This window comes from Cydia splendana, chromosome 1 (assembly GCF_910591565.1).
Source record: "Cydia splendana chromosome 1, ilCydSple1.2, whole genome shotgun sequence".
Lineage (NCBI taxonomy): Eukaryota > Metazoa > Arthropoda > Insecta > Lepidoptera > Tortricidae > Cydia > Cydia splendana.
In genome coordinates, this window is record NC_085960.1 from 22,862,624 (window position 1) to 22,889,785 (window position 27,162).

Consider the following 27,162-nt stretch of genomic DNA (forward strand, 5'->3'; position numbering starts at 1 on the left):
GGCTAAGCGGGACCGTTTCATCAGTCGGCGTAGACGTAAAGGGAATTTCGGACTGATCCGACCCCGTGCGAGTACTGTCAGGCAAGGGCATAGCTAGCGACCTACTCGTCGACGCGAGACACTCGGTATCTGGGCGGGTTACGGGTTGAGTCCCTACACGCCTCCTCAGCTGGTCGACGTGCCTATGAATGTGCTTGCCGGTTGTAATATCGCATACCGTATAGTCGCTTGGTCCAGTAGAGCTACTTACCTTACCCGGTAGCCACTTCTCCCCTTTAAGGTATTGGCGGAACCAAATATCTTGACCTACCGAAAAGGTCCTACCTCCTGACCTCTCACTATTAGGCGAATTGTTTAGGACTCCCAAGTTTAAGTCGGGCTTAAGAGCATCCAACTTCGTACGAAGGTGTCTTTTCTGCAAAACCGCGGCAGGAGTTTCACCAGTACTAGCATGGTTAGTATTCCTATAGTGTTTTAGGAAGGTATGTAAGGCCATGTCAACATCCTTGGATTCCGTTAAAGCCTTTTTAATTACCCTCTTTAAGGTCTTTACTGCATTTTCCGCGGCCCCATTAGACGCAGGATGGTAAGGTGGTGTAAATATGTGCTCAACACGCTCGTTTTTGATAAAACTATCAAACTCGGTGCTTGTAAACGGAGGGCCGTTATCAGTTACGACTTGTCTAGGGTTCCCAAACCTACTGAAAAGCTCGCTAAGTTTATTAACAGTGAACTTGGCTGCCGTACTGGGGACCGGAAAGATCTCTAGCCACTTGGACGTCGCATCTACGGCTACTAAATACGTTTTCCCGGCTATAGGGCCCATGAAATCTAAATGAAGCCTAGACCAAGCTTGCGCAGGGCACCCCCAGGGGTGTGGTGTACGCGGCTGGTGCCGGGCTAAGCGGGACCGTTTCATCAGTCGGCGTAGACGTAAAGGGAATTTCGGACTGATCCGACCCCGTGCGAGTACTGTCAGGCAAGGGCATAGCTAGCGACCTACTCGTCGACGCGAGACACTCGGTATCTGGGCGGGTTACGGGTTGAGTCCCTACACGCCTCCTCAGCTGGTCGACGTGCCTATGAATGTGCTTGCCGGTTGTAATATCGCATACCGTATAGTCGCTTGGTCCAGTAGAGCTACTTACCTTACCCGCCCAGATACCGAATTCGCAATATCGTGACAACTTTTTCAATTCCGCCACATAGGAAGTGACATTTTCATTGGCATTCTGACGTCTCTGGCGGAATCGGTACCTCTCTGCTAATGCGGACGGCTTCGGCTGGAGATGTTGTCGCATAAGCTCCACTACCTGTGCGTAAGTAAGATCAGACGGTTTCTTCGGGCTGGCTAAGTTTACGAGCAGCTCGTACGCTTCGTCTCCCATCGTAGCAACCAGGGTGGGGAGTTTCCTGTCTACCGGAATAACGTTGGCAAGAAAATACATCTCTAACCTGTCCACAAATGATGCCCATTGACCGTTCCTTACATCGAATTCCTTCACTTTGCCGACCGACATTGTATGACCTAAATCTCACGCGTACGTACTTGTAGGTACTTTATCTTCGCTATTTCCTCGTCGCCACTGTGGTATATAGGATATAGCAGGGATATAATGTAGACGAGATGCATTCAGGATATTCACCATTTATTGACTGACATGACATATCGTTCGAAACGACGTAACCATTCCAAACAGCTCTGCGGCCGGAGGTCGCATACACTACACATATAAATATCAAAACTTTAACACAGATTCCCAAATCTAAAGTGTTGTGTAATTAGTAGGGATAATACGTACATTTTATAGACACGGCGCTGAAGGCGGTGAACATGACGAACATGACGCTGTAGGAGAGGAAGTTGTAGTTGTCGATGGTGTGCTTGGCGTCCTCGCCGATGTTGAAGAACAGCACGCCGACGAACAGCGCCATGGCGCAGTGGATGCCCGTCATTATCAGCGTGAAGTGGGGGTCGCGCCACGCACACTGAAATGTGAATAATTAAGTGTTATTTGACACACTAAGGGCCACTTGCACCATTCCACTAACCCGGGGTTAACCGGTTAAACCTGTAGTTACCATGGTTACTAGTACAATTTGACACTGGTTTAACGGTTTAATCGCTTAACCCCGGGTTAGTGGAATGGTGCAAGTGGCGAGAATGAAAATATATTTATAGATAAATAAATAATAAATATTATAGGACATTAAGGACATTAATAGGACACAAGCCCCACGGTAAGCTCAAGAAGGCTTGTGTTGTGGGTACTCAGACAACGTTATATATAATATATAAATACTTAAATACATAGAAAAGAACCATGACTCAGGAACAAATATCTGTATCATCATACAAATAAATGCCCTTACCAGGATTCGAACCCGGGACCATCGGCTTCGTACGCAGGGCCACTACCCACTAGGCCAGACCGGTCGTCAAACCGATAGATAACTTGGAGTTCTCGATTTACTCCTAAGTACATTTTTATTTATTTATTTATTTAAATCTATGTTCATTCATATGATACTCGTGTACTGGCACGCAATAAATTTTTACATCAGTTAATACTATTTACTTAATACCTAATACCTACAATGTTAAATTATATACTAATTATGCAGAAGTTATTACAAAAATAGAATTATCATTCAGTACTTTTTTTCGTTACCTACGTAAATGAATAGTTTATTATTGTTTATAATTTCGATTTTAAGTAAGTAAAATCAAATAAATTAAAGTTTGATTTTACTTATATTAACAATCGCAATTTAGGTCGTTCAGGAAAAGTCAGATAATGTTCTTATCCATTTATTCTGAGGTTTTGCTAGTTACCTATACTTACTAATAATGCTCTTCTTGTCAATGTGGTAAATTGTTTCCACGTCGACGTACTGTACGTACTTTTCAGTGCTAGTAGGATCTTACTCGTCGGGTCCTCCTTTGGAGGTGGAAGTGCCGTTAGAAACACTTTCTCATATAAATCTGTTTTAAATATTTCTGAAACATCAACAATACATCGCATGATTACAACTAATCAGAGTCATCATCAGAGATGATCAATATGTCGATTTAAATAAAAATAATAAAGTTATCTGCGCGTCTTCGGCTTGTTTATGAAAATTATCAAAGTTCGGGATATCTTAATTTATATATGCTTTACGATATCCTCATGTTGCACTCTTCTTTCTAATATTAAAAAGTTTATTTATTAATATAAATTACTAAAAGACAAAAACAGGAATATAAAACCAAAACTAACTACAATTTAAATAATTAAACCTAAAAATTAAAAACACCTATCAAAATTTAATGCCTTCGGGAGGGTGCCCAACACGCAGGCAGCGTTCCCGCGCTGGATTGCGATGGCAATTCTCTGCGCGAGAAAGCTGGCCGCGCGGGGTCGCCCTTCTTTCTTGGATGCATCAACGTCCAACATAATTATTTTCCAACACATACTATTTTTAACTAGTCTACCTACTATTTTTCTAAATTTGTGTTTTTATATACGACTTTACTTGTTTGTACTTACCTAATAATTTATCATGAGTTTCATTAGATATATTATGAAGCCACTGCATGTCTCGTCCATTTTCCATGTTATTTACTAGTTTTTCTGGCTGCTCTCCACATATTTCTATAACTGAAAATTATAAATACAAAATAAATTAGCTTGAATATGTGAGAACTAAGAGAAAAAATCCGACCGTGTAAAAAATACTCGTCGAGGTAAAAAACAATTGAAAATAAAGATACCTATCCGATTACTACCTACGCCATTGAATAAAAAAGCTTCATTCTATTAAAATATTGGCGAAGAGAATCGTTATTTCAGGCGATTAAAATTTCTTATGGTTTCAGACTGTTGAAAGTAGCTATAGTCCACCGTAGAATTTACTACTAATATTATAAATGCTTAAGTAACTTTGTCTGTCTGTCTGTACGTTACCTACACAGTTGAGGGCCTACACAGTCGAGGACCATCTATAATTACCCTTAATATGCATAAGATCAATTACAATTTTGCGATAAGGAAAATGATTAAGATACTTACGAAAATCTACAGGATTATGAAATTTCGGGCAGTTCAAATGAAGGTTTTCGAAGAAGGGGATTAGGTTATCGACTGAGCCCATATACGCGCATTGGCCAGCCACCACCGCGTACAGACGATCCACCATTTGCAGCAGACCGGCTGATGGCTGGTGCATGGTCACCACGACTGTGCGGCCCTGGTGCGCCAGCATTTGCAGCATATACACCATCTGCTTTGATGTTGAACTGTCTAGCCCGCTGGAAACAGATATTTTACTAAATATTACATAGTTGGATATTATAATCGTCCCTCACAGACCTTTTAATTGTATTATTGCCAGATGTATGATGACCTATTTTACCACTGCTCTGCTTGGCTTTGGTTCTGATTAGTGATTACTTGTATTTACATATGGGTAATACTGTTAATATTTGCGTGTTTAATACTGTTCCTGACTTATATATTTATTAGTAATTCACTATCTGCAAAGCCCACATATCTTTATTTTTATTGAACAAAAATTGGGCGCTACCAGATGTTATAGCTTTCAGCAATCTTTATTTAACTATTCTTGATTCGAACAAAACCGAACCTGCCCTTGGCAAGATCCTGCGGAAAAACTTTCTTTTGGTATCTAGCTTCGGGTCGGTAAAAAGCTAATAGGTACATGGAAAGTAATCAGTTACACAATGCTGATGTACCTATTCGGTTACAATAACTGCTACTATCTGCATGGGCACCACTGATAACATGAAATAAATCAAGTACTTTAGTTAAAGTATACAATGATTCATCAAGTGGATTAGGTTTGATACAGTAGGTACAAGGGCAACATAGTCTAGATATACAACTGACTCATCCGTTATTAGGTTAGAACTTAGAGGATATAACCAAACGGAGACGCCATGTCTGTAATTTTCGGTACAATAATCTGCCGATTTTTGCGGGGGAGGGGAACGTCAAATATATACGTAACGTAAAAATAGCCATGTCAGATAAACGTCAATGATAAGTCGAATGATCCGTGGATACCAGGAATCGATTATAACAATAAATTTACAACTTTTTTTAAATTTAAATTGTAGCATTTTAGATAACAGAATCGTTGAGTTGAAGAAATTAGCTGCAACAATTTACATAATAAACTTTATGATAATAGTTGATAATAGGCAAGTACGTCAACCAGGCGTTCGTCCGTTTTTCCTAATCTATGCCAGATATATGCAGAATCAGTCAGCTCAGACGAAAATAACTATGAAAAAAAAAATAGCTTTAATTAGGGTAAACTAAAAGCAACCCCACTAAAATATTTAATAACTCTAATAATGATATAATAACATTTTGTTCAATCAAAGTGAAGAATAATAGGGACATCGAAGGGTTTAAAAATGTGCATAGGTATTCTATTAGGATATGACTCCTGGCAGACCGACCCTTGTTTAATTATTGTTAGTACAACGGCATCAGAGGTACCAACGATTATAAAAATTGAGATGGTTGGCTCGCACAAATAAGTTTCTCAGAACGTGTGTACGATGTTATCATTGTGATACTTACTGATAAAACAACGAGACGAAACTAGCCTAAGATCGAAACAACGAGACGAAACTAGCCTAAGATCGTCTCGTTTCTGCTTGAAACAATTCTTGGGATTGGGAGTGCTGGTATGTATAAAATAAAAAAATAAAGAAAATAAAATTGTAAACTTGTAAGTTGCCAATCGTACCCGGGCTCTTTTACAATACAACCGGGATTAGGTAAAGACGGCAAGTGTTCGTTGTCTCACCTAGTAGGTTCATCCAGGAACATGACAGGCGGGTCGCATATCAGCTCCAAGCCTATGGCTAGGCGCTTCCTCTGCCCGCCCGAGAGCAGGGCTGCTCTCGTGTCCCGGACCTCACGTAGTCCGAGGGCAGTTATGATCTCTCTTATCTGAGAACAAAAACCGAAGTTGTTACAATGTATTGTGCATTAAGGGCGGTAAGATAAGAACGGGATTACTAAAGAGAATCTACTAGAAGTTCGACGCCAAAGGCGGAGGGATTTTAATAAATCTAACTTACCTAACCTAACCCTGATACATACAATGTTTTACGTCATGCTCTTCAGCAACCCCACATTGCAATTTGGCATTTTTATTATATGAGGATTTAGTACATAATTGGTACTCAATTTACTTATACCAGACTTATACTTGAAAAAAATTGTACATCTATAGTTTGGGAGTACAAGCCAATTGAAGTTGAGATTGCTGTAGACTTGTAGAGTATCTGTCCAGCAAACCCACAGACTACAAAGAGATAACTCTACTGAATTCCAACATAAGCTCCAACTTTTCCAGCAATTAAGAGACTGGAATATTTAGTACGCATGATTTTATTCCCAAATAAGTAAATTTAGTCTAGTTTCATACTTACTCGCCTAGTTTTTTGTTCTTTACTAATATGGTTTCCTAGTTTGAGCTCAGCTGCAATGGTGAGGGATTCTTCGATGGTCAGCATGTCTTGTACTTTGTCATCTTGCAGGATATAGCACGATCGTCTTCGAAACCATTTGATTTTGCGGATCCTTCCGTTTACGTAGATTTTGCCTTGCGTCTCGTTTCTGCAATAAACAAGTAAATTGTAAAAATGTATTTAGATAAACATTTAAGAATACCGATCGACAGTAAGTTATGATTAAATAACGGGTTTTACGTTAATTCGTTACTTTAGGTTCGAAATCATTTTAGGCTATTAAAAATCATTTAGCATAAAATCGTACAGTAACAAATAAAAAAAAATATCCGTTTGATAATAAACTTAGATAACCTACCTACTTAGGTCTTATATTTACCGGAGCTGAGACCTAACCAGCTTATTACTATGCTGCCAATAGTACCTACGAGTATGCTGGTACCTAACCTAACAATGTATGAGAGCAATAAATGATACTGATAGATATGCACACTTTTGTTGGGAAACGCTAAGATGATGCGAATAGTATTTTGTTACATTGTGGAAGGTACCTACGCGTACCTCAATGGCAAGGATAAAAAATAAAAAGGCAAGGTATGTATACCTTGTATACCTTGGTCCGTAGACGTAAAGATAAATCAACTGAAAAAAAAACAACGGGTTGCACTCCGGGAGTGCCGACAGAAGAGAAAACTCAATAACTAGTCCAAAATGTTTGCAGCACTATGTATAATTGACCCATCCTCCTTTCTATTGAAAAACTTTGGTTCCGAAATTGCTGGCCAGTGAACTTAAATTTGTAGCGTTAATTGTTTAAAATTCGAATAGAAATTGTAAAGTTACCTTGCAGACCTCGCGTCTAAATATATTTGGTCATGATATTTTGAGTTTTATTCACCAGTAAGTGAACTCTAGTCACTTTTATTAGCGATTTCATCAAGATGAGACTTTATTGAATTATTGAATTATATTGGAGTGATATAAAGTTAGAATGTAACTGTGAGATCCTCGTATTTCAGCCCGTATAAGATTAGAACATTGAGCTTTATTGCTTAATATAAAAGTCCAGTTTTAAATAATTGACCTGATTATGATACGTTATGACTAAAGTTCTTTGGTGAATAACATCGTCCGTCACACATGACATAAGTCACGCAAGCGCCCTGCGCCGCCTACATGAAACAGCAGGCTCAGGCATACATTTTCGCCGTGCGGTAGAAAGAGAGGAGAGATGCCTTACGCGTTACGCTGCACACTGGAACCCGCCCATACATTGCTGTGCTCAAAACTACAATAAGTAAAATTAAGCAAAAAAAATACTATTCTACATTCGTAATGTCAAGTAGTGCTTATAATAATAATTATTTACATTATATTTATATTAAAAAATAAAATATTCCTATGATGACGTTACATATTCACCGATAAACATGTTGACAGCTTCCGGGTGAAATATTTTTGAATTAATAATTGGCAGAGGTCGTGTGCAGGTGATGATGGGATCAGAAGAAACCAAGAGCCTATTAAAAACATCTGTCATGTTGTCGAACCTACAAGTTTTACGACTAAATCTCTCTCGATAGTTTTTAAAATCCTTATTCCTCGCTTCCTGGGCCTCTTCACTTAAATTGCCTATTGGGATCAGGTGCTCAGATATTATTGCGACTCCTTGAATAAGGATTTTATGAACAGTAGGTGTCATGCGACACCACCGGTACAGTTTTACATATAACTTTGCTGTCTCTAGACAGTATTTTTTGAATTTACACGTATCGATCTTGTAGCCACTGGAAATTGTTTGTAAAATTATGTAAAAGCGACGTATGAGTTCTTCATCTATTTTAGTAATTTCGGCTGATATTTCGTAGTTTTGGAAAAATTTTCGAGCCACATTACCGTTATTAATATTGCCAAAACCTGGTTTTGGTTGATCTATTATTAAGGAAGTTATTAAGTTATTATTAAGTAAAATTGTATCACTTTTTTCATCTGAAACAGTCGAAATGCATAGAAATAACCTTAAGGTAAAATATTACGCACTAAAACATTGTTTTAGTGAGAAAAAGTTATATTTTCGCTAAAGTAAAAACGCCTGATCAAATAGTCGGAGCAAAAAATTTGGCCCATTTCGAAAACTGGACAACATCTTTTACTTTCGAATAAAGAATCTTAATAACGACAACTTTTTTAGCTATCATGCCTAAAAATTATCAAAAGATGTTGTCCATTATCGGAAATATGACCATTTTTATTAAATTACAATATATGTTACTATTTGTCGGAATACCACAAACCCAAAATTGTTTTAGAACATAAAATACGTAAAACATAATCTACATACCTTGCTCAAGATAAGTCATTGCGGATTTTGAGTTATTCATACCAACTACAATTACTTGAAATAACTATTTTGTTAATCAATACAAATTACCACTGAGATGTGACATATAAAATCCTAGACCTTTGACATAATGCAACTATGTAATGACAACTGATAATGAAGGTATTTTTCTGCAGTGAGGTGCAATATCTCCCTGTTTATGCATATATTTCAATTTGAGTACAAAATACCCACAATTGCAAAGTTGAGTTTTGAGCACTGCAATGTATGGGCGGGTTCCAGTGTGCGCTGTCCCGAGTTTATCATTTTTTCCCCATCTCAAAAAGTGCTCAGCGCCGCTAAAGAAGTTTTCACTTCAAAAAGGTAATTGTGTGGTACTGGATGGAAATCAATGCCAATCATGACAAAGTTTGTATAAGGATGCAACAATTGACAACTTTTCAAAATTTGTAAACTGAGAACTATTTCGGTAAATATGCTTCCTGTATGTAATTTTAAGTTTTTCATTAATTTCTTTGAAAATCGCGAAAAAGTGTAAACTGGAAGTGTGACGTCATTACCATGTCTATATAGAAAATATTTTTTTTATGTATTAAATTTGAATTGTGGCCGGTTGTCAACTTGTCATAGATATAGACTGTCATAAATTTCAATGTCATTGTCAGCTGTCACATTTCTGTTTTACGTTTATTCGCGGGCTCTTTCTTTCAGTATTCAGTAAAATATTCTGTTAGCTTTTCAAGATCGTATTTTTGTGTAAGTACCTACTTGTTTGTTACTTAAGGACTCTGGCATTTGTCGATACTCGATACATATACTTACTTAGGTATACATATGGCACCGATTGCAAACATATCAGTTGGTATACTGCTTGTATGCTGATATACCTATGTAGTTAAATAGATAATCAATTAATAACTACACCTTATAAAACAAAGTCCTCCGCCGCGTCTGTTTGTGTGTATGTATGTTCCCGATAAACTCGAAAACTACTAAATGGATTTTCATGCGGTTTTCACCTATCAATAGAGTGATTCTTGAGGAAGGTTTAGGTGTATAATTTGTTAAGGTTTTGTGTAACCCGTGCGAAGCCGGGGTGGGTCGCTAGTATTTTATATTATCATTTTGAAGTCGCCGTATTATTTTTTTGTAAGAAGTATTCATGCTTGTTATGTATGTATAATATGTATATGATACCAGCCTATTGACATTACAGTAAACCAATACGTCATAAAACTTAACACTAATCATAACAACATAGAACTAAGATAGGACTATATTATTATTACATTACATTGCACACACGAATAACAAACGTTACATTACATTCGCTCGTTGACTCGTGATGAATGGGTAACTACAGAACCCTACACTGAGCATGGCCCGACATGGCCGGCGTTTTAAAAGGTTTTGACAAAAGCACATGCTTGAAAGAATAAAACAATTGAGGTCAAGAACCTCAATAAGAGGTAACAACTTTATGAACAACTTTTTTTTTGTTTATGTAAATAATGTATTTTTGTTTAGGTATAAGTTTACAGAAAATCATTCATATTTTTTTGTTATCACCCCTTAGTTGTTGGAATTACTGAAGAACTTAGCCTCGGGTAGATTTACATACAATGACTAAAGTAATTACTTATGTATAGATTAGGAGCGGTACAGATATTTTCGAGCGGAAATATTGTTAACTATTGAATTAATCTTTGTGCTTGTATACACGCACTAGTAAAAATAAGTAAAAATGTGCAGTTTAGGTCTATTAGGTATTAGGGAATTCTATGGAGAGGGAGTAACTTAGCTTTGTAGTTAACAGTACATTATACATACATAAAATATAAAGTATCTACAGGTATTCTTACGAGTAATTCCTTGCGTTACCACAATATTTTTTTATCGTTTTCCGTAGATGCCTGCATAACGATGGTTGAGAAGGAAGTGAGTAAGGCCGTCGAATGACGGCTTCCTCATGCTCTAGATACCTGGGAGTCGTGGCTGAAGATCACAAGACCGCGCAGTTACCTCATTAAAAGCTCGCTATTTGAAATTACGCTCTCCTGTAGACTGTCGGTTTAGAATCGATATAGATTAGATATTATGTAGACTAAAGTAAGCAAAGAGAAAGAATAGCTATTGAGCGTTTTTTGATTGTTGTATGTTCATGTTATCTTAGGATTCCTAGAAATTGTAGGTTATTCCGGTTCAGAATTATTAGCTCTATTAAATAAAATTGAATACTTAAGAATAATATAAGAAATATTTTTACATTTTATGCATATATAACTACATGTTCTGTATGTACAGTACATGGCCCAGGTAGGTATATCCTTTTCCCCTCCCTCCCTTTTGTCTGTCTCTCCTCCACTTCTATTTGTCCCTCCTTCGCTTCTATTATTATTGGTGCACTATTAGTCATGAGCTTAGTCTTTCATATGTTTATCATTAACCCAACCTCAAAGCTTGCTCTGCTTAGGTCCCGCAGCGTAAAGCGGAGCTCCTTAACTGAAGATGAGAACAAGATTACTTACTTACTTACTCACGGACATTTCACCGACGACATAAGTCATAAATTCGCTAACAATGCTTAATAATGCTAAACACATATTTGTGTATAAATATTTACAACAATATACGACAAACGTCAGTAAATGACGAATTAAGCATCATGTTTATATTGTTTACGATGGGCAAGTGATAAGGTGATAACTTATTTATTGAAAAGACGACTTTCTACGTCATTGTATGAGTGATCTAATGGCGCAGTAAATTATGTACCTAACGAGCAATATAAATAGAGTATCGTAATTATAGTGGGTCAAGCAAATATTTTCAGTAGCAATGTAAAGCAAACTAAAGTAGGGCAACACTCAAGGAGCAGTCAATACCGCTAAAAAAAGCAGCAATGTAAGTACATCGAACCAAAACATTTTTTTTCCGCTGAGCGCGCCCTACGTACGTCAATTCAAATTGTCACTCGCGGTTTATTGAAAATTTTTGAAATTGTTATTAATATGGACGGATAATTTAAAAGCGGTGTAAAAACGATGTTAATCAAAATGATTAACTAATTTGAAGATCTCAAAATAAAATTAGAAGCGGACTATGCAGTTAAACAAGAATGTATGAATAAAATCATTGCTTCTGCTTCCGCAGGTAGATGTCCTACTGGATTATAATATTTTATTAGATTACTCAGTTGGAATTCAATATTAATGATATATCACAATAGCCTTTTAACTACTGATGTACCGACTATTGATTTGGCCGACTAGCCGACTAATCGGCGCTCGGATAGCCGATAAGTCGGCCGACTAGTCGGCTAGTCGGCCAGATCATTAGCTGTGTCACTAGTTTCGTCTAAGTTTGGTTCAAATGCACTTAAAAAACAATCGTTTTACCCCTTTCGTCGCGCTATTCATCATATTATAGTAACGCTAAAAAATAAATAATATATAAAATCCTAAGGCTATATTTCACATAAGAAAGCGCTCATACGGTAGGGTTGCCATAAGTGTGGGGGCTCAGACCGGGACATTTAAAGAAAACCGGCCAAGTGCGAATCGGACTCGCGTTCCAAGGGTTCCGTACATTGCCCAATTTTTAACAATGTATTTTTATATGTGAAACGCGAGTGAATTGCCTTTAAAAAACCCGTAGGGGTCGGATCAAAAACGAAGTAATTAGTCCGATCACGCCTGACTGCATATTTCTATAGGTTTTCCTGTAATCTATAGGTAAAGATCTATTTTGTGTATTTTTTTCAAAATTTTAGACCCAGTAGTTTCGGAGATAAAGGGCGGGAATGGTCATTTTTTGGCTATTTTCTTAAATAACTTCTAAACTATTTATTTTAAAATAAAAATAAATATATTTGAGATTCTCAAAATGAGCTCTTTCATTTGATATGTAATATGTAACACGACATAGTTTAAAAAACATTATTTTTTAATTTTCTTATTTTCCCCCCAAAAGTGGCCTCCATGTTTAAAATTCATTTGTTTACGTAAGATGTCTGTCTTTGGGTCACGAATTACATATGTGTACCAAATTTCAACTTAATTGGTCCAGTACTTTTGGAGAAAATGGGCTGTTACAGACGGACAGACAGACAGACAGACAGACGCACGAGTGAACCTATAAGGGTTCCGTTTTTTCCTTTTGAGGTACGGAACCCTAAAAAGTAGTAAAGGTAGAAAAAAAGGAACTTTTATTACAACAATAGGTAACTTTCCTTGCTTAAACACAAAACAACTTTTAAGACAGTCATTTAATGCCAGAAAACCGCCAGTCGGGTTCTCTGCTCGTAGACGCTTTTCGCTACAAAGAGGATAATGCACGTTATCGGCTACGAGCGTAGCGCGTATGCGTTGGCGTGAATGTGTTAATTCTGATAATTATACAAAATATAGATAAAAAATAATAGTTTTACGAAATCAGCTTTAACTAATGTATTGAGTATATGTAAAAAAAACCGAACAGAAAGCTTCCTTATCATGCCTACGTCTTTTAATAAACTCTTTTGTATAGTCGTCCGAAAATGAACATTTATTTTTTCCCATATTGGCCATTTTGTATTATCACAGTTACGAATTACTTGAAGAACTGCTTCATAAACTTATTTTATCTGTCCAAACCTCAAAATACACGCACACGATGCACAGCACGACATAGAAAATAACTGCCAAACGGTCAGATAGAAAACATGTTTTTGAAGTGAAAACTTCTTTAGCGGCGCTGAGCACTTGAGTGAGGTGGGGAAAAAATGATAAACTCGGGACAGCGTAACGCGTAAGGCGTCTCTCCTCTCTTTCTACCGCACGGCGAAAATGTATGCCTGAGCCTGCTGTTTCATGTAGGCGGCGCAGGGCGCTTGCGTGACTTATGTCATGTGTGACGGACAATGTTATTCACCAAAGAACTTTAGTCATAACGTATCATAATCAGGTCAATTATTTAAAACTGGACTTTTATATTAAGCAATAAAGCTCAATGTTCTAATCTTGTACGGGCTGAAATACGAGGATCTCACAGTTACATTCTAACTTTATATCACTCCAATATAATTCAATAATTCAATAAATAAAAGTCATCTTGATGAAATCGCTAATAAAAGTGAACTCTAGTACTGGTGAATAAAACTCAAAATATCATGACCAAATATATTTAGATGCGAGGTCTGCAAGGTAACTTTACAATTTCTATTCGAATTTTAAACAATTAACGCTACAAATTTAAGTTCACTGGCCAGCAATTTCGGAACTAAAGTTTTTCAATAGAAAGGAGGATGGGTCAATTATACATAGTGCTGCAAACATTTTGGACTAGTTATTGAGTTTTCACTTCTGTCGGCACTCCCGGAGTGCAACCCGTTGTTTTTTTTACGAAAGGTATTATAACGCAGTTTTGCAAAAGAATTGAATGAAAATGGCTACAGTATAAACAAAGTGTGTGCTGGACAGTGTGCGACAGTGTTCCCTATAGTGGGCTTGATACTCGTAGTGTGCCAGTGCGCTCTCGCTCTGTCGACGCCGTGAGTTCGCGATCCCGAAATGTGTTGACACTGTTAACGTAAATTCGTAAAAAGAAAACGGACAAGTGTCAGCGCCTTCGTCGTTCTATCCTCGTACATACGATTAGCCTAGCTAAATAGTTAGTCGCGTTTATTGTAGGTATATTATTATTTACCAAGTCCAGCCCCCTACTAAATAACTATGATTTTTAAACCGGGACAATTTCCTTATCGGCCGGGACACCGGGACACCATGCTTCAAACCGGGACATGTCCCGGCGTACCGGGACGTATGGCAACCCTATCATACGGTCGGTGAAAAAAGCCATATATTTATTTGTACCCCCATCATGTACAGATGGTGGTAGGTACATACTTCATTGACTCGTCTGACATTAAAATAGTACCTTCAAGATAACACCAATTACCTACACGAAATATGTTGCCAAGCGTAGATAATATATGATATACAGTTGAGTAGACGATAGACGTGTTCGACCGGTAAGCGAAATTTAAAATAAATTGCGATATAAATTCGACACCGAATAAATATGAAAATTACAGAAAGCTATAAATGTAAGTACCTACTGTGTGGCTAGCACCAGTTTGGAACTGACATACCTAAACGTTACCGAGAACGTACATAACTTAATTTCAATGCATCTCGCTCGTACTCGCATATTAGTGCGAGCGAGATGTACCTATAGAAAGTGAATTACGTAGATGTTAGCGTTATGTCAGTTTTGATACTGTTAGTGACTGCGTGACAAGTAAGGGCTCGGTACATACTTTGTCAACTCTTACAAAGACGTCTTAAGGTGACAGTCCATTTCCAACGACAGCAGCACTACCATTCATTTTACTATGGAAATTGACAATAACACCGACGCGTTCGTACTAGTAGTGCAGCTGCGGTCAGAAATGGAATGGAAACCTATACTTTCCATTTAATAAATAAGTAAATAAATAAATTTAATTTATAAAATCGATCGGGCCGCTTGTAACTGAAAAAGGATCAAAAAATCCTTACATGCGTCCATCTTTACAAACTAACACATTCACTGCCAACAAACCGTTAGGTGTGTTGATTTTGTATTAGAAATGGGGCGCTTCGCACTGAAAGTGTTAAACATTTACTGTCAGTGGAACTGGATGAGTCATCTACACGTGCTGGATTTCAAAGAACATAAAAATACAATATGGATTCTTATTCAACCCAACTATATGTACAGTCGGCAATACGCTTAGCACCTTTGCATACAAACTTCTATGCAGGGGGGTACCTTTTCTCTGCAGCTGACTGTACCTACAAACATGAAAATAGATGTATTAAAGAAAAGGGTTTTATTCATCTTCCGCGGCGAGTATGTAAGGCGTGGTAAAGCGGACAGTGCGGCTTAGGGGCTATTCATAAATTACGTCATAAACCCTCTATGATGCACTCTAAAACCGTAAATTACGGCCATCATAAAGACAAACTGTTTTGATAGAACAAATTTGTTATCTGTGATTTATTATTTATTTATTAACTAGCGTCATGCCAAGACATAGATATCCTAAGAATCCGAATTTTTATTGTTGTAGTTATAAATAAATAAATAATAAATAAATATTACAGGACATTTTTACACAAATTGACTAAGCCCCACGGTAAGCTCAAGAAAGCTTGTGTTGTGAGTACTCAGACAACGATAAATATAATATATAAATACTTAAATACATAGAAAACAACCATGACTCAGGAACAAATATCTGTATCATCATACAAATAAATGCCCTTACCAGGATTCGAACCCGGGACCATCGGCTTCATAGGCAGGGTCACTACCCACTAGGCCAGACCGGTCGTCAAGTTGAGTTAATCGATTTAGAAACTCCCTACCTGTCAGTTAATTTTGCCCCCATGAATCCGATATCTGGGTATGACGCTTGTTATGATTTGAATTCGATAGGTATAGACACAAAATCAAGACACAACATAAACAAAAGGTATGGCCTATTGTTTCAAATCCACCTTATCTCTGATAAGTACATAATGTATGATTCAAGTGATATGTAAGTCATGGAGTCCCTACAATCCATGTACAGGTATTCATGTAATTTCATCGAAGTAATCCCATGACTCATACAAACATTTTTTAGATCATTTGATATTTTTCTTTAAATGAATTAGTTAAAGGTCGTGCCTCATACAATATTACTTAGACTTGTCCGTTTTATATTATAAATACGTCTCGTACAGTTACAGGTGTGTAACATACGTGCTTTTTATTTTATTTTATTTTAGTTAAAGGTTCACCAACAGTTATTACATTGAAGCTTACATCTATACAAACAATAACAACATGCTGAATGTATAACTAATCACTGGTAAACACCACATGCAAGTAATTAAAAAAAGCAAAGTCAACAACAGAGCCGGCACATTTGAACACCTTATTACTGTAGAATAAGGAGCAAAGCGCAACCATGATGTCGACTGGTTAAGTATATAAACTAGATAAATATGGAATTAAAACTAAATATACTAATTACGTAGGCAACTCTGAAAGTTCTTAGAAAAGGCTACTTAGAGATCATATAACAAAAAGAGCCATATTATTTATGAAAATATAACTCTTTATACTTTTTTTGAGGTATATGCAATTTGGTCGTTATCTCTGTTTCAGGATTGATGGCAATTTGGAAATTGTACGTCGAGCGTTATTTCAATTTCGACCTAAGAATTTTTTCGTATTACTATTTATAACGATTTTCATTGTGGGCTCAGCCAACAACAGAGTTACAGTAGGCTTCAGTTATAGTTTCATAATGAAGCCTAGTTCTTGTACGTCTGTTTATTTTTTAAATTACACATTTAATCGCTTTTGTAGTTATTCAACGGATGATCATAGAGAAGCATGTCATTCAAGAGTGACGTCAAAAGTTTACATCGCACAGTTGTGCGGTTACTAAAAAATACTGGCAAAAAATTGTATATCAGTGGTTTTTGATATCCCTCAGTATTCATATGACACTGTTAAAAAAATCTTGCTTAAATTATTTTGTGTCAAAAAAGCTTGAATCCCGATGGGTACCTCATGAATTTCATACAAAACCTCCGAGGACCTAAAATCGCCATACATAAAAGGCATTGGAAGAATGAGCTGTGTGCGCTTCAGGGTAATCCTATCCTAATGAAAATTTGTACGCGTGGTCAGAAAGAGATAAAGCACGCATTAAAATAAAGAGTAACGTCCTAATTACTTCAGCTTTTTCTATTCTAAACACTTTCAGTTTGCCCCTCGTACTAGTGAATAAATTTCTAATTTTGGTCAGAGAGAGTCAAAGTGAATATCGAATCTGTTACTATATTTATTGATTAAATTGCACAGGCGTGGTATCGGGGAGTTTGACCCTAATACAGTTCGGCGCTTAGGGCGAGACAGTGGTTTGATAGCAAAACGCGGTGTTCTTCTAGGCACTGAGAATCGAAAGCTACTCAAAAGTTGTGGACAATCTATGTTATTTCTTAAAAGCTAAGTGAGAAATTTTAAATCCAGTAGATCTCTACGGTTCTCAAGAGATAACATTTTAAAATGTTTTAACCTATCCTTATAAGAGAAAGATCTTTTCGCAAGACCTACCGATCGAGACAAGTGCCACATAAATCTTTTTTGCAATCTTTCAATCCGAAGACAATGAGTTGCATAATGTGGTCGCCAGACGATACTACCATACTCTAGGTGACTGCTGCCCATGCCCACCTATAGGCATAAAACCGTAATAAATACGTACCACTTCTGTAAAGGGGCCCACTGATTAACTTTCCGCCGGACGGTATCGGCCTACTGTTAATCAGTGGGCCCCTTTAGACAGTAATAGTTTTGTCGATTTAATCGATATGAAACATAGAGTTAAGCAATAATTTATTATCATATATCGAGCTAATTCGACGATCAAGGGACCACATAATTATGTCGAGGCGGAATCGGCAAAATCCGATAGAAAAAAGCTTTATGTCTGCGGAATAAGAGCGAAAAAGTCGTCGTTCGGCTCGGCTCGCATCGGCCGGCGCATGCCGTCGCGTCGAAGCTTTCGTTCTTATTGCGCGGAGTTAAAGCTTTTTCCTATCGGCTTTTGCCGAATGCGCGTCGATATATCTGGGGAGACCCTAATCCAGGGGGTAGCAGTAAAGGTATTTGAGCTCATATGGTTTGTTTTGGCTTGTGATTGGACTTTGGCGGCATAATGTACTTATACAGTAGCGATCAAAAGTATTTTGACAAACGAACTTCTTTCAATATGTTTATGAATAGGGTATATATTTAAACATTACGTTACGATTATATCTTATTCACCCTTCATTTGTTACTTTTCTACTTAGATTACTAAAACTAAACAACAGACTTAGAATTAAAACTGATAATTTGCGCTACCGGTAGATCAAAAGTATTTTGACACTTTAATGAAATGCTTTTGCTGAACTGGCAAGACGGTTAAAAAAAAAACATTTCATTAATATCTAATGGCTACAAATATAATGACCACCAAAAAATACTTTGGTACCCTAAATAAAAAAATCATACTTACCAAAAAAAATTACTGAACACCAAAAAAATAAGGCCTAAAAATACAAAAGTACCACCGTTTTAATTACGACTGCACTTCAAATTGTATTCAAATACCAAATATATTGAATGATCACCAAAAATCATTAATGATCACCAAATCTTGAAGACCAAATTAATGCGATATGTTAACCTAAATAAACCACTATGATTACCAAAAAATGTATACACATTACCAAATAAAGTAAACTAATGCCAAAATTACTAGCCCCTCCCGCTCAACCCCCGTACCCCGCACCGCATACCTACCTTTTTTTTTTTTTTTAACCTAACCTACTTTTCTATATTATGCTACTAGAAAAGTAGGTTAAACTGCTATCAGTTTGAACTGCTATCAGTTAAGTGGGTTAGGTTAGGTTTGAACTGGACCCTAACAGAAAAGAAATGCTACTAGAAAACTGGGTTAGGTTAGGTTTGAAGTGCGACCCATACAGAAACGAAATGCTACTAGAAAAGTGGGTTAGGTTAGGTTTGAACTGCGACCCATACAGAAACGAAATGCTACTAGAAAAGTGGGTTAGGTTAGGTTTGAACTGCGACCCTTGCAGAAAAGAAATGCTACTAGAAAAGTGGGTTAGGTTAAGTTAGAACTGCGACTGTTACAGAAATAAAATGCTACTAGAAAAAGGTAACGAAGTGGATTAATTAATTTAATAGGATAACGATATATTAAATATTTGCACATTTTTAATTAACATGTGGTAACAATTTTGGTGGTCATTTACTATTTTTGGGTTTACAATGATTATTTTGGAGTAATTTGCTTTAATAGGATAGCAAGATTTAAAAATTTGGTTATTATTTTACATTAAAATGGAGTTCTAATTTTGGTGGTCATTTACTAGTTTTGGATTTACAATGATTATTTTGGTGTCATTTTCTTTAATAGACAACAAGATGTAAAAATTTGGTTATGATTTCACATTAAAATGGGGTTTGAAATTTGGTAATCATTTACAATTTTTGGGTTAATAATGATTAGTTTGGTGTCATTTCCTTTAATAGGATAGTAAAATGTAATAAAATTGGTAATCATTTCACATTAAAATGGCGTTATAATTTTGGTGATCATTTATTATTTTAGGGTGGTAAAATATATTTTTTTGGTATTAAATTTTACTAAATCTGGTGATCAGTTAAATAGCAGCCATATTTAATGGCATATCCTCTGGCCTTCCTCACAGCAGTAAATCAAGACGGCATAGAGTTCCCTAACTTCTGTATATGATCAAATAGTATGTTCGCCCATTCTGACTGAAGACCATGGAAAAAACCCCATTGTTTGAATTATTTCTGCACCTCACACTGGACGGTCCCACGCTTTCTATAAAAGCTCTATAGCATTAAGTTCAGTACCTTGACTAGGCCACTCAAAAACCTAGATTTTTTAGCATTAAAGAAGCCTTTACATGACCGGATTTGTGTTTGAGTTCGTTATCATGCTGAAAAACCCAGCGAAGTGGCATATTTTCTTTTGTATAAGGTATCATTTGTGTGTAGAGTAAATTTTCATATACATATCGATCCATTATCCCATCAATTCGTACGAGAGGCAGACTCCATGGTGAGAAAAATATCGCCAAGTCATTACGTTAGGGCCACCAATGCCACCAGGCTAGACTGGGTGGGTACCTGGTATCGCACAACGTGTCTTTTGTTATTAGGACGACGCACATACTTGATACCATCCGACGACATTAAATTAAACTTGATTTCGTCACTCCATAAAGTTTTTGAACAATCGGAACTTGTCCACAACTTGTCACGAATCGCGAATGCTAATTGGGATACCTTATTCTTTGCTGAATGATATGTATATTTTTTTAATGGGCGTCGACCATGTAATCCATGCTCTATTAAGAGTAGTTTAATAGTAAAAACAACAACCTTTACGTCATTCGATGAAACTAAGCTTTTTACGTGTTTCAAGGAGCTTTTAAGCCATTGATTAAACTATCATAAATTCATTTGAAAAAACTAATATGTTTCATACAATACCAAAGTTATTATCATTGTCAAAATACTTTTGGTCGCTACTGAAGCTAGCGGTAAAAGCGTGTTTAAAAAATATTTATAACGGAAACCTATTATTTTGTTGGTTTGACAATTTGAAGTCGGGTAGCACCGGTTTGTGTCACGAGAGTAATTTTGCAGAAAAGGATGTTGCTAGTTTAATAAATTAACAAGTGGGCGAACTTCAAGTCTAAGTTTATATACGACAAGGTAGAGTGGAGCTAGAGACGTTTTGTGGAGAGTTTTGTTTGTTGTATTCTGTTTTTATATATTTATATGGTTAACTTTGCATTTCCCAGACTTGGTGCCTCTTTGAACAAAGATTACTGCATATTTATCCATTTATTTTTGTATTTAAGTTGGTTTAATTGTAAACTTTTTAGAGTTTTTTTATTTCATACAGTTTAAAGTTGAAATAGTAGTATATGTATTCTTTATCATAATCAGATTGTGTAACATATTTATTGAGAACATACGAGGATGTGGTGTTCCATGCCTAAAGGGTTCTAATGCTCCATGTATGTATTTACATGAAGACTTATGGTCATGGATCATTACATATCAGGGAGTTGAAAAACGTTCTTCTCGTGATCCTAGGTGATCTAGGTGAAAACGTGAAGATGCTCATATTAGGTCAAGTCTCTCACATGCTCTTCATTAACTAGAAGAGATGTGATGATCATCAAATGTGACGTCCCACGAGTAAAGGTACCTTATGGCGGTTGGCGCTTACCCTATTATTAACGCCGCTCCAATATTATTGCGGCGCTATGCGACGTAAGCGCCAGCCGCCATAAGGTACCTCTTTGTCATGGAACGTTACAAATTACTAAATCGATTTCGAAACACTGTCGATCAACAATTGACTGTCGATGTCGATTAAAAAAAGCTCTCGTATTACTAATACGATTTTCTTCGGTGTGTTCGGTACCCGAATTTTGCTTTCTGTCTATTTGTGCTTATTGAAATGAAACGAAATGAAATGAAATGAAATGAAATGAATGAAATGAAAATAATGTTGTCTCAAAGAGGATACCACTCAGCATATGTCGGAGCACTTAGTGCAACGACGCTGATTTTCAGTGGACCCTTAAACTTATAAAATAAGAAATAAAACATTACTAACTTAAACATACTAAAACATATAAAAAACAATGCGAAGCAGGTAGTATTATAAAATTACAATGGCCGGCATAAAAACAGAATCAGAATTCTTTTAAAAACAGGTACTTAGTATGGAAACAGAGATGAATGAGGAATGTATATGCAACTTAAAAAAAATATTTATTTAAATGATAAATAAAGAGACACAGGCGACTAGGAGTGAGAAATTTGATGTGTAATAAGATGATGTTTTAACTTGTTTTTAAATGAATAAAGTGATGCTGCGTTTCTTATTGGCGGAGGAATATTATTCCAGCATCGCGTGGCAGCGTACCGGAAGCTACCACGAAAGCTAGCCGAACTGTGTCTCGGGCAGATAAGGCGGGAGGCATGTCTTTCAAGCATTTGAGAAAATGTAAGTTTGTTAAAAAGATACGAGGGTGTTTTGCTATCTATTATTCCAAATAATAAGGTAGCAAGATGTAGCGTTCTACGTGCCTCCATTTTAAGCAGTCTACTGTGATTTATGAATGGTGTAATATGAGCGCGCTTTGGTATAGGAAAGCAAAATCTGGCGCAGGCATTTTGTAGTCTTTGTATTTGCATTTTTGTACGCGATAATAGGCACTCTCCAATTACTGTATCAGCATAATTGAGTTTTGACAGGATAAGTGAATCACAAAGCTTAATACGCATGTCTATGTTAAGGTGATCACGGATCTTATATAAAACTGTAAGGCGATAAAAACAATTTCGAGTATTCTCTAGGACGTGTTTTTCGAATTGTAGCCTTTCGTCTATCAGTACCCCAAGATTCCTAGCTTCAGCTACGCGAGCTATGCTCTCGTTTAAAATATGGACCTGCGGATTGCGAGATGTGGTATTTACTATCTGAAATTTTGAACCGATTACTATGAACTTTGATTTTAGAGGATTTAAAACTAAACTATTTTGTTCAGACCAGACTGCTATCTGACTAAGATCTTGATTAATTTTTTCTACAGCTGAGTGAGTGTCTTCAGGCTTGAAAGAGGTATATATTTGTAGGTCATCTGCGTATAGGTGATATTTACAGTGACTGATGTTGTGGGTTATATCTGCGCTGTATAGTAAAAATAAAATAGGGCCCAGAATTGATCCCTGGGGAACGCCTCTGGTGACTATAGACTTTTCTGAGAACATTGACACGCCCTGTGAGTTCCGTAATTCTACCCTTTGGGTGCGCTCACCAAGATAAGAAGCAAACCAATTTACCGCTTTAGGGTCAAATCCATAGTACGTTAATTTGGATAGCAATAAAGTAACATTGATCGTATCAAAAGCGCGCGAGAAGTCAAGTAAAACAAGAATTGAGGCTTTTCCGCCATCTTGGGCAGTGAGAATGTCATCGACAACATCAAGAAGCGCAGTTGTTGTGCTGTGTTTTTTTCGAAAACCTGATTGATTGGAGGGGAGAATATTTTGTCCTTCGAGGTATTCTACTAATTGCATACATATTGTTTTCTCTAATATTTTAGACATGAGAGGGAGAATACTTATGGGACGTAGATCTTTGAAATTAGTTGGTGAAGTAACTTTAGGGATGGGTCTTATCACAGCACTTTTCCAGGCTCCAGGGAAAACGCCTGTTTCAATCGACTGGTTAATAATAGCTGTAATAGTAGACAATGTGCGTGGTAAGGTCATTAATAACATATCGAGTGATATATTATCATTTCCCTGGGCCTGGGTGCTAATGGAGCGTATTATTTTATCAATGGTGGTTTCTGTTACTGGCTTAAGTTTAAAGTGTGCATCGCTGTGTCTATTGAATTCGTAATATGTTAAGTTAGATATTCTAGTTTTGTTTTCGCCAGGAACATCAAGAAAGAAGTCATTTATGCCATTGGGGTCTAATAAGTGTTGTGGTATTTCAGAATCTTTTTTATTAAAGTCAGCTATGTTTTTTTTAACGTGTTTCCATAAAGCGCGAGGATCTTTTATTTGAGAGGTAATGTACTTATTGAAATATGCAGATTTCTCTTTGTATATGGCATCAATGACTACCTTTTTCATGTCTTTATAATATATTTTGTGAGTATCTAGGCCACTATATCTGTACTTTGCATATGCTTCGTCCCGTTTTGTCATTAATTTTTTAATGGTATATGTAATCCATGGAAACGAGCGGTCTTTGAATACAATGCGTTTTAAAGGTGCATATCGGTCAAACAAATTCAGCAAAAATGCGTTAAAAGTAATTACGGAATGATTAACATCGTTTGATATAACATTTTCCCATTTTATATTATTAATATCAGAATTAAAACTATCTAGATCTATGTCTTTAATTGGACGGTATATTATACAGTTTGGTGGATATTTAGCCTTAGTTATGTTCACTTTGCACGATATAAACGCATGACTACTTAGATCTGGAATAAAATTTACACATATATCGGAAATTTTAAGGCTAGAACAAATAACATCAATCAATGTTTCACTATGCTCTGTAAAATGGGTGGATTGATTTATATATTGATTCAGATTGTGACAATATAAAAAATCGCTTAATTTTTTAGTATTTGAATCTTGCTGCTTAGACATATCTATGTTAAAATCTCCCAATAGGACAATATGGTCGAAAGAAGAAAAATGAGCAACCGAGTCACTTAGAGCGCTGATAAAAATGTCTGGATTTTGCCACGGCGGCCTGTATGCGGTGCCAATAGCTACCTTAATTCCATTAACAGTAATACTTAGCCACATTTGTTCAATAGAAGGCGCTAGCGGGTGCGCGAGCAGGCGCGCGTTTATGCCGCGCTTGAGGTAGAACCCGACGCCGCCGCCGCGCGTGCGCCCGCCCGCCGGTCGTGGCGTGTGCCGCAGCCGGTAGCCGGGCGGCGCGGGCGCACAAAAGTACCTAACCATTACTGGGATTTGAACCCAGGACCACCCAGTCTCTATTGCCTGGGCTAACCCGGTCGTCAATAGTAAAAAATAAGTTACCTACCTATATCCAGCTAGGATGTCCATGAGTGTACTCTTGCCGGCGCCTGACTGGCCCACGATGACAGTCAGCTCGCCGGAGTTGAAGATGCCGCTCAGATCGTTCAGGATCACCTTGCGTCCTAAAAACACATAAAAATCATATATATAAAATCGAAAAAGCAGAACGTGATAAAAAACGAGGGAAGAAGCGAGATGGCGCCTTACAAATTTCTAAAAAAGTTTTGACACGTTTCTCAAATACGACGCACGTATGATAAGAAAAAACTGTTTCAATCTATTACCTAAATATGGGAATAGAACTAGAGCATAAAAACTATCGCTTTCGATACGTATTTAATTTACAATAAGCAAAATAAATTTTCATAACAATCTTTATTTTGGGACGATCGGCCGTTTCTCGGCAACTCTCGGTTAGTTTCGTTTCGGTGGTGCCGCAGACTAGACCAAATTATTCGTAAGTTAAGGTAACCTAAATTATGTTTGTCATGTTGGTATACAGTTATTTCGACGTTTTTTTACACGAAGTAACATAAAAAGTGCTGTCAACATCAACCTTAGTCTTTAGCCTAATATACGAGTGACTTATGCCACATATGACTTATCATTATCAATCAAAATAATATTATCATATTATTAATAATTTGTATTTTGTTGTTTTAAATTTCTTTTTAAGTTATATTATTCAGATTGACTTTCACGGCTTCGGCAAACATTGCTATTCGTCCGCGGAACGGGCTGCCGAGATGGGCCAAAAATACAAAGTTGATAGTAAGTTATAATGTAGGTAGATAAAGTACATGTTCAGATATTTTTGAGCGACCTGGTGAAAATAAGCAAATGTACAGTCAGCAGTCAGCCAAATATCTTAATATAACTTTGTTGGCCTAGAAATAAGGATGTGTTCCGATATAGTGGCGCAATATTGAGAGACCAAAGCTAGCCACTTTAGTGGATCGGACACTTAGAGAGAATGGGAGAGGAACATGCCGTGAAGAGAGCGTACTTGGGACAACAAAATGGGATACGCCCGAGTGGACGTCCTAGGTACCACCGAAACGACGTAGTTGCTCAAGACCTGCTCAACCTCAACCATGGCGTTGGCGACTGGCGAGAGCTATCGCAAGACCGAGAAACATGGCGTGATCTGGTGTCGGAGGCCAGGACTCACTTTGGGTCGTTGCGTCACCGTAGCCATAGTAAGTAATGTTAATATCCATAAAGGGAAATGGGGACTACCTACGTTTGTATGAAAAGGCGATTTATGGGCGGTGGTCGTCCATATTCATCTTAAGGCGGAAATTAATCTAATGAACGTTTTTGCAACTAGGCTTATAAAAATAAATAATCATTTTATGTTGAAACAAGTTTTAAATAAATACCTACAAAGGTAGATGAAAAAATACAATATTGCCTTTTATCAAAACACACAATTTTTTGAGAAATTTGCGAATTAAGCTATCTAAATAACGGCTACAAATAAGAAATCCCTATCACAGTTATACTTAAAGCCTGGCAGGGTTGAATACATAATAATGTCGGTATTTAACTAAACATAAGACAAACTTTTTATTTCATTTACGCGAGCGGAGCTGCGGGCCCGTCTAGTAATTATATAAATCTAAATATTGTTTCTTACTACGCCATTAGGTACATCTTCCTATTATAAGCAAGTTCAGTGCTGACATATTTAAATATCAAATAAGAGATAAATTAGAAAGTATTAGTATAATTTAGTATTTTTCTGGACATCATCATCATTGGCCACCGCATTTTTGCAGATGATATGTTTCTTGTACCTAACTATAAAAAAAAATTACAAGGAGAAGGATCTAATCCACAGGAATCTGTCAATAGAATTTTAAGTTTAAATTTAAAATTTTACAGGATTGATCCTTTTCGCTAGACTATATCTAATTGTTTATTTAATAAATTATAGAGGCTGTTAGCTCGCTACTGTGCAAGATATATGTAGTTCATCGGTAGTGACCAATATAGGTTCGTTCAATCTTAATATAGGTACCAAGAGGTGCTGCTCTAACCTGCCAGAACTAGAAGGTACCTATTAGAAGTTGGTAGTTCAGTTTGTTTGTTCTGGTAGTAA

At 36.9% G+C, this 27,162-nt stretch overlaps 1 protein-coding gene across 1 annotated transcript in view; it reads right to left on the reverse strand.

The window, feature by feature from the left end:
* Window positions 1-27,162, reverse strand: part of LOC134797249 (ATP-binding cassette subfamily G member 4-like) — a 34,256-nt gene that overhangs the window by 3,790 nt on the left and 3,304 nt on the right. Inside the window, exons 2-8 of the mRNA XM_063769474.1 lie at window positions 25,063-25,180; window positions 6,455-6,641; window positions 5,824-5,969; window positions 4,056-4,294; window positions 3,534-3,644; window positions 2,847-3,001; window positions 1,803-1,989 (exon numbers count right to left, since the gene is read on the reverse strand). Coding sequence (XP_063625544.1) covers window positions 1,803-1,989; window positions 2,847-3,001; window positions 3,534-3,644; window positions 4,056-4,294; window positions 5,824-5,969; window positions 6,455-6,641; window positions 25,063-25,180 — 1,143 coding nt within the window. The remainder of the gene's footprint in view (window positions 1-1,802; window positions 1,990-2,846; window positions 3,002-3,533; window positions 3,645-4,055; window positions 4,295-5,823; window positions 5,970-6,454; window positions 6,642-25,062; window positions 25,181-27,162) is intronic.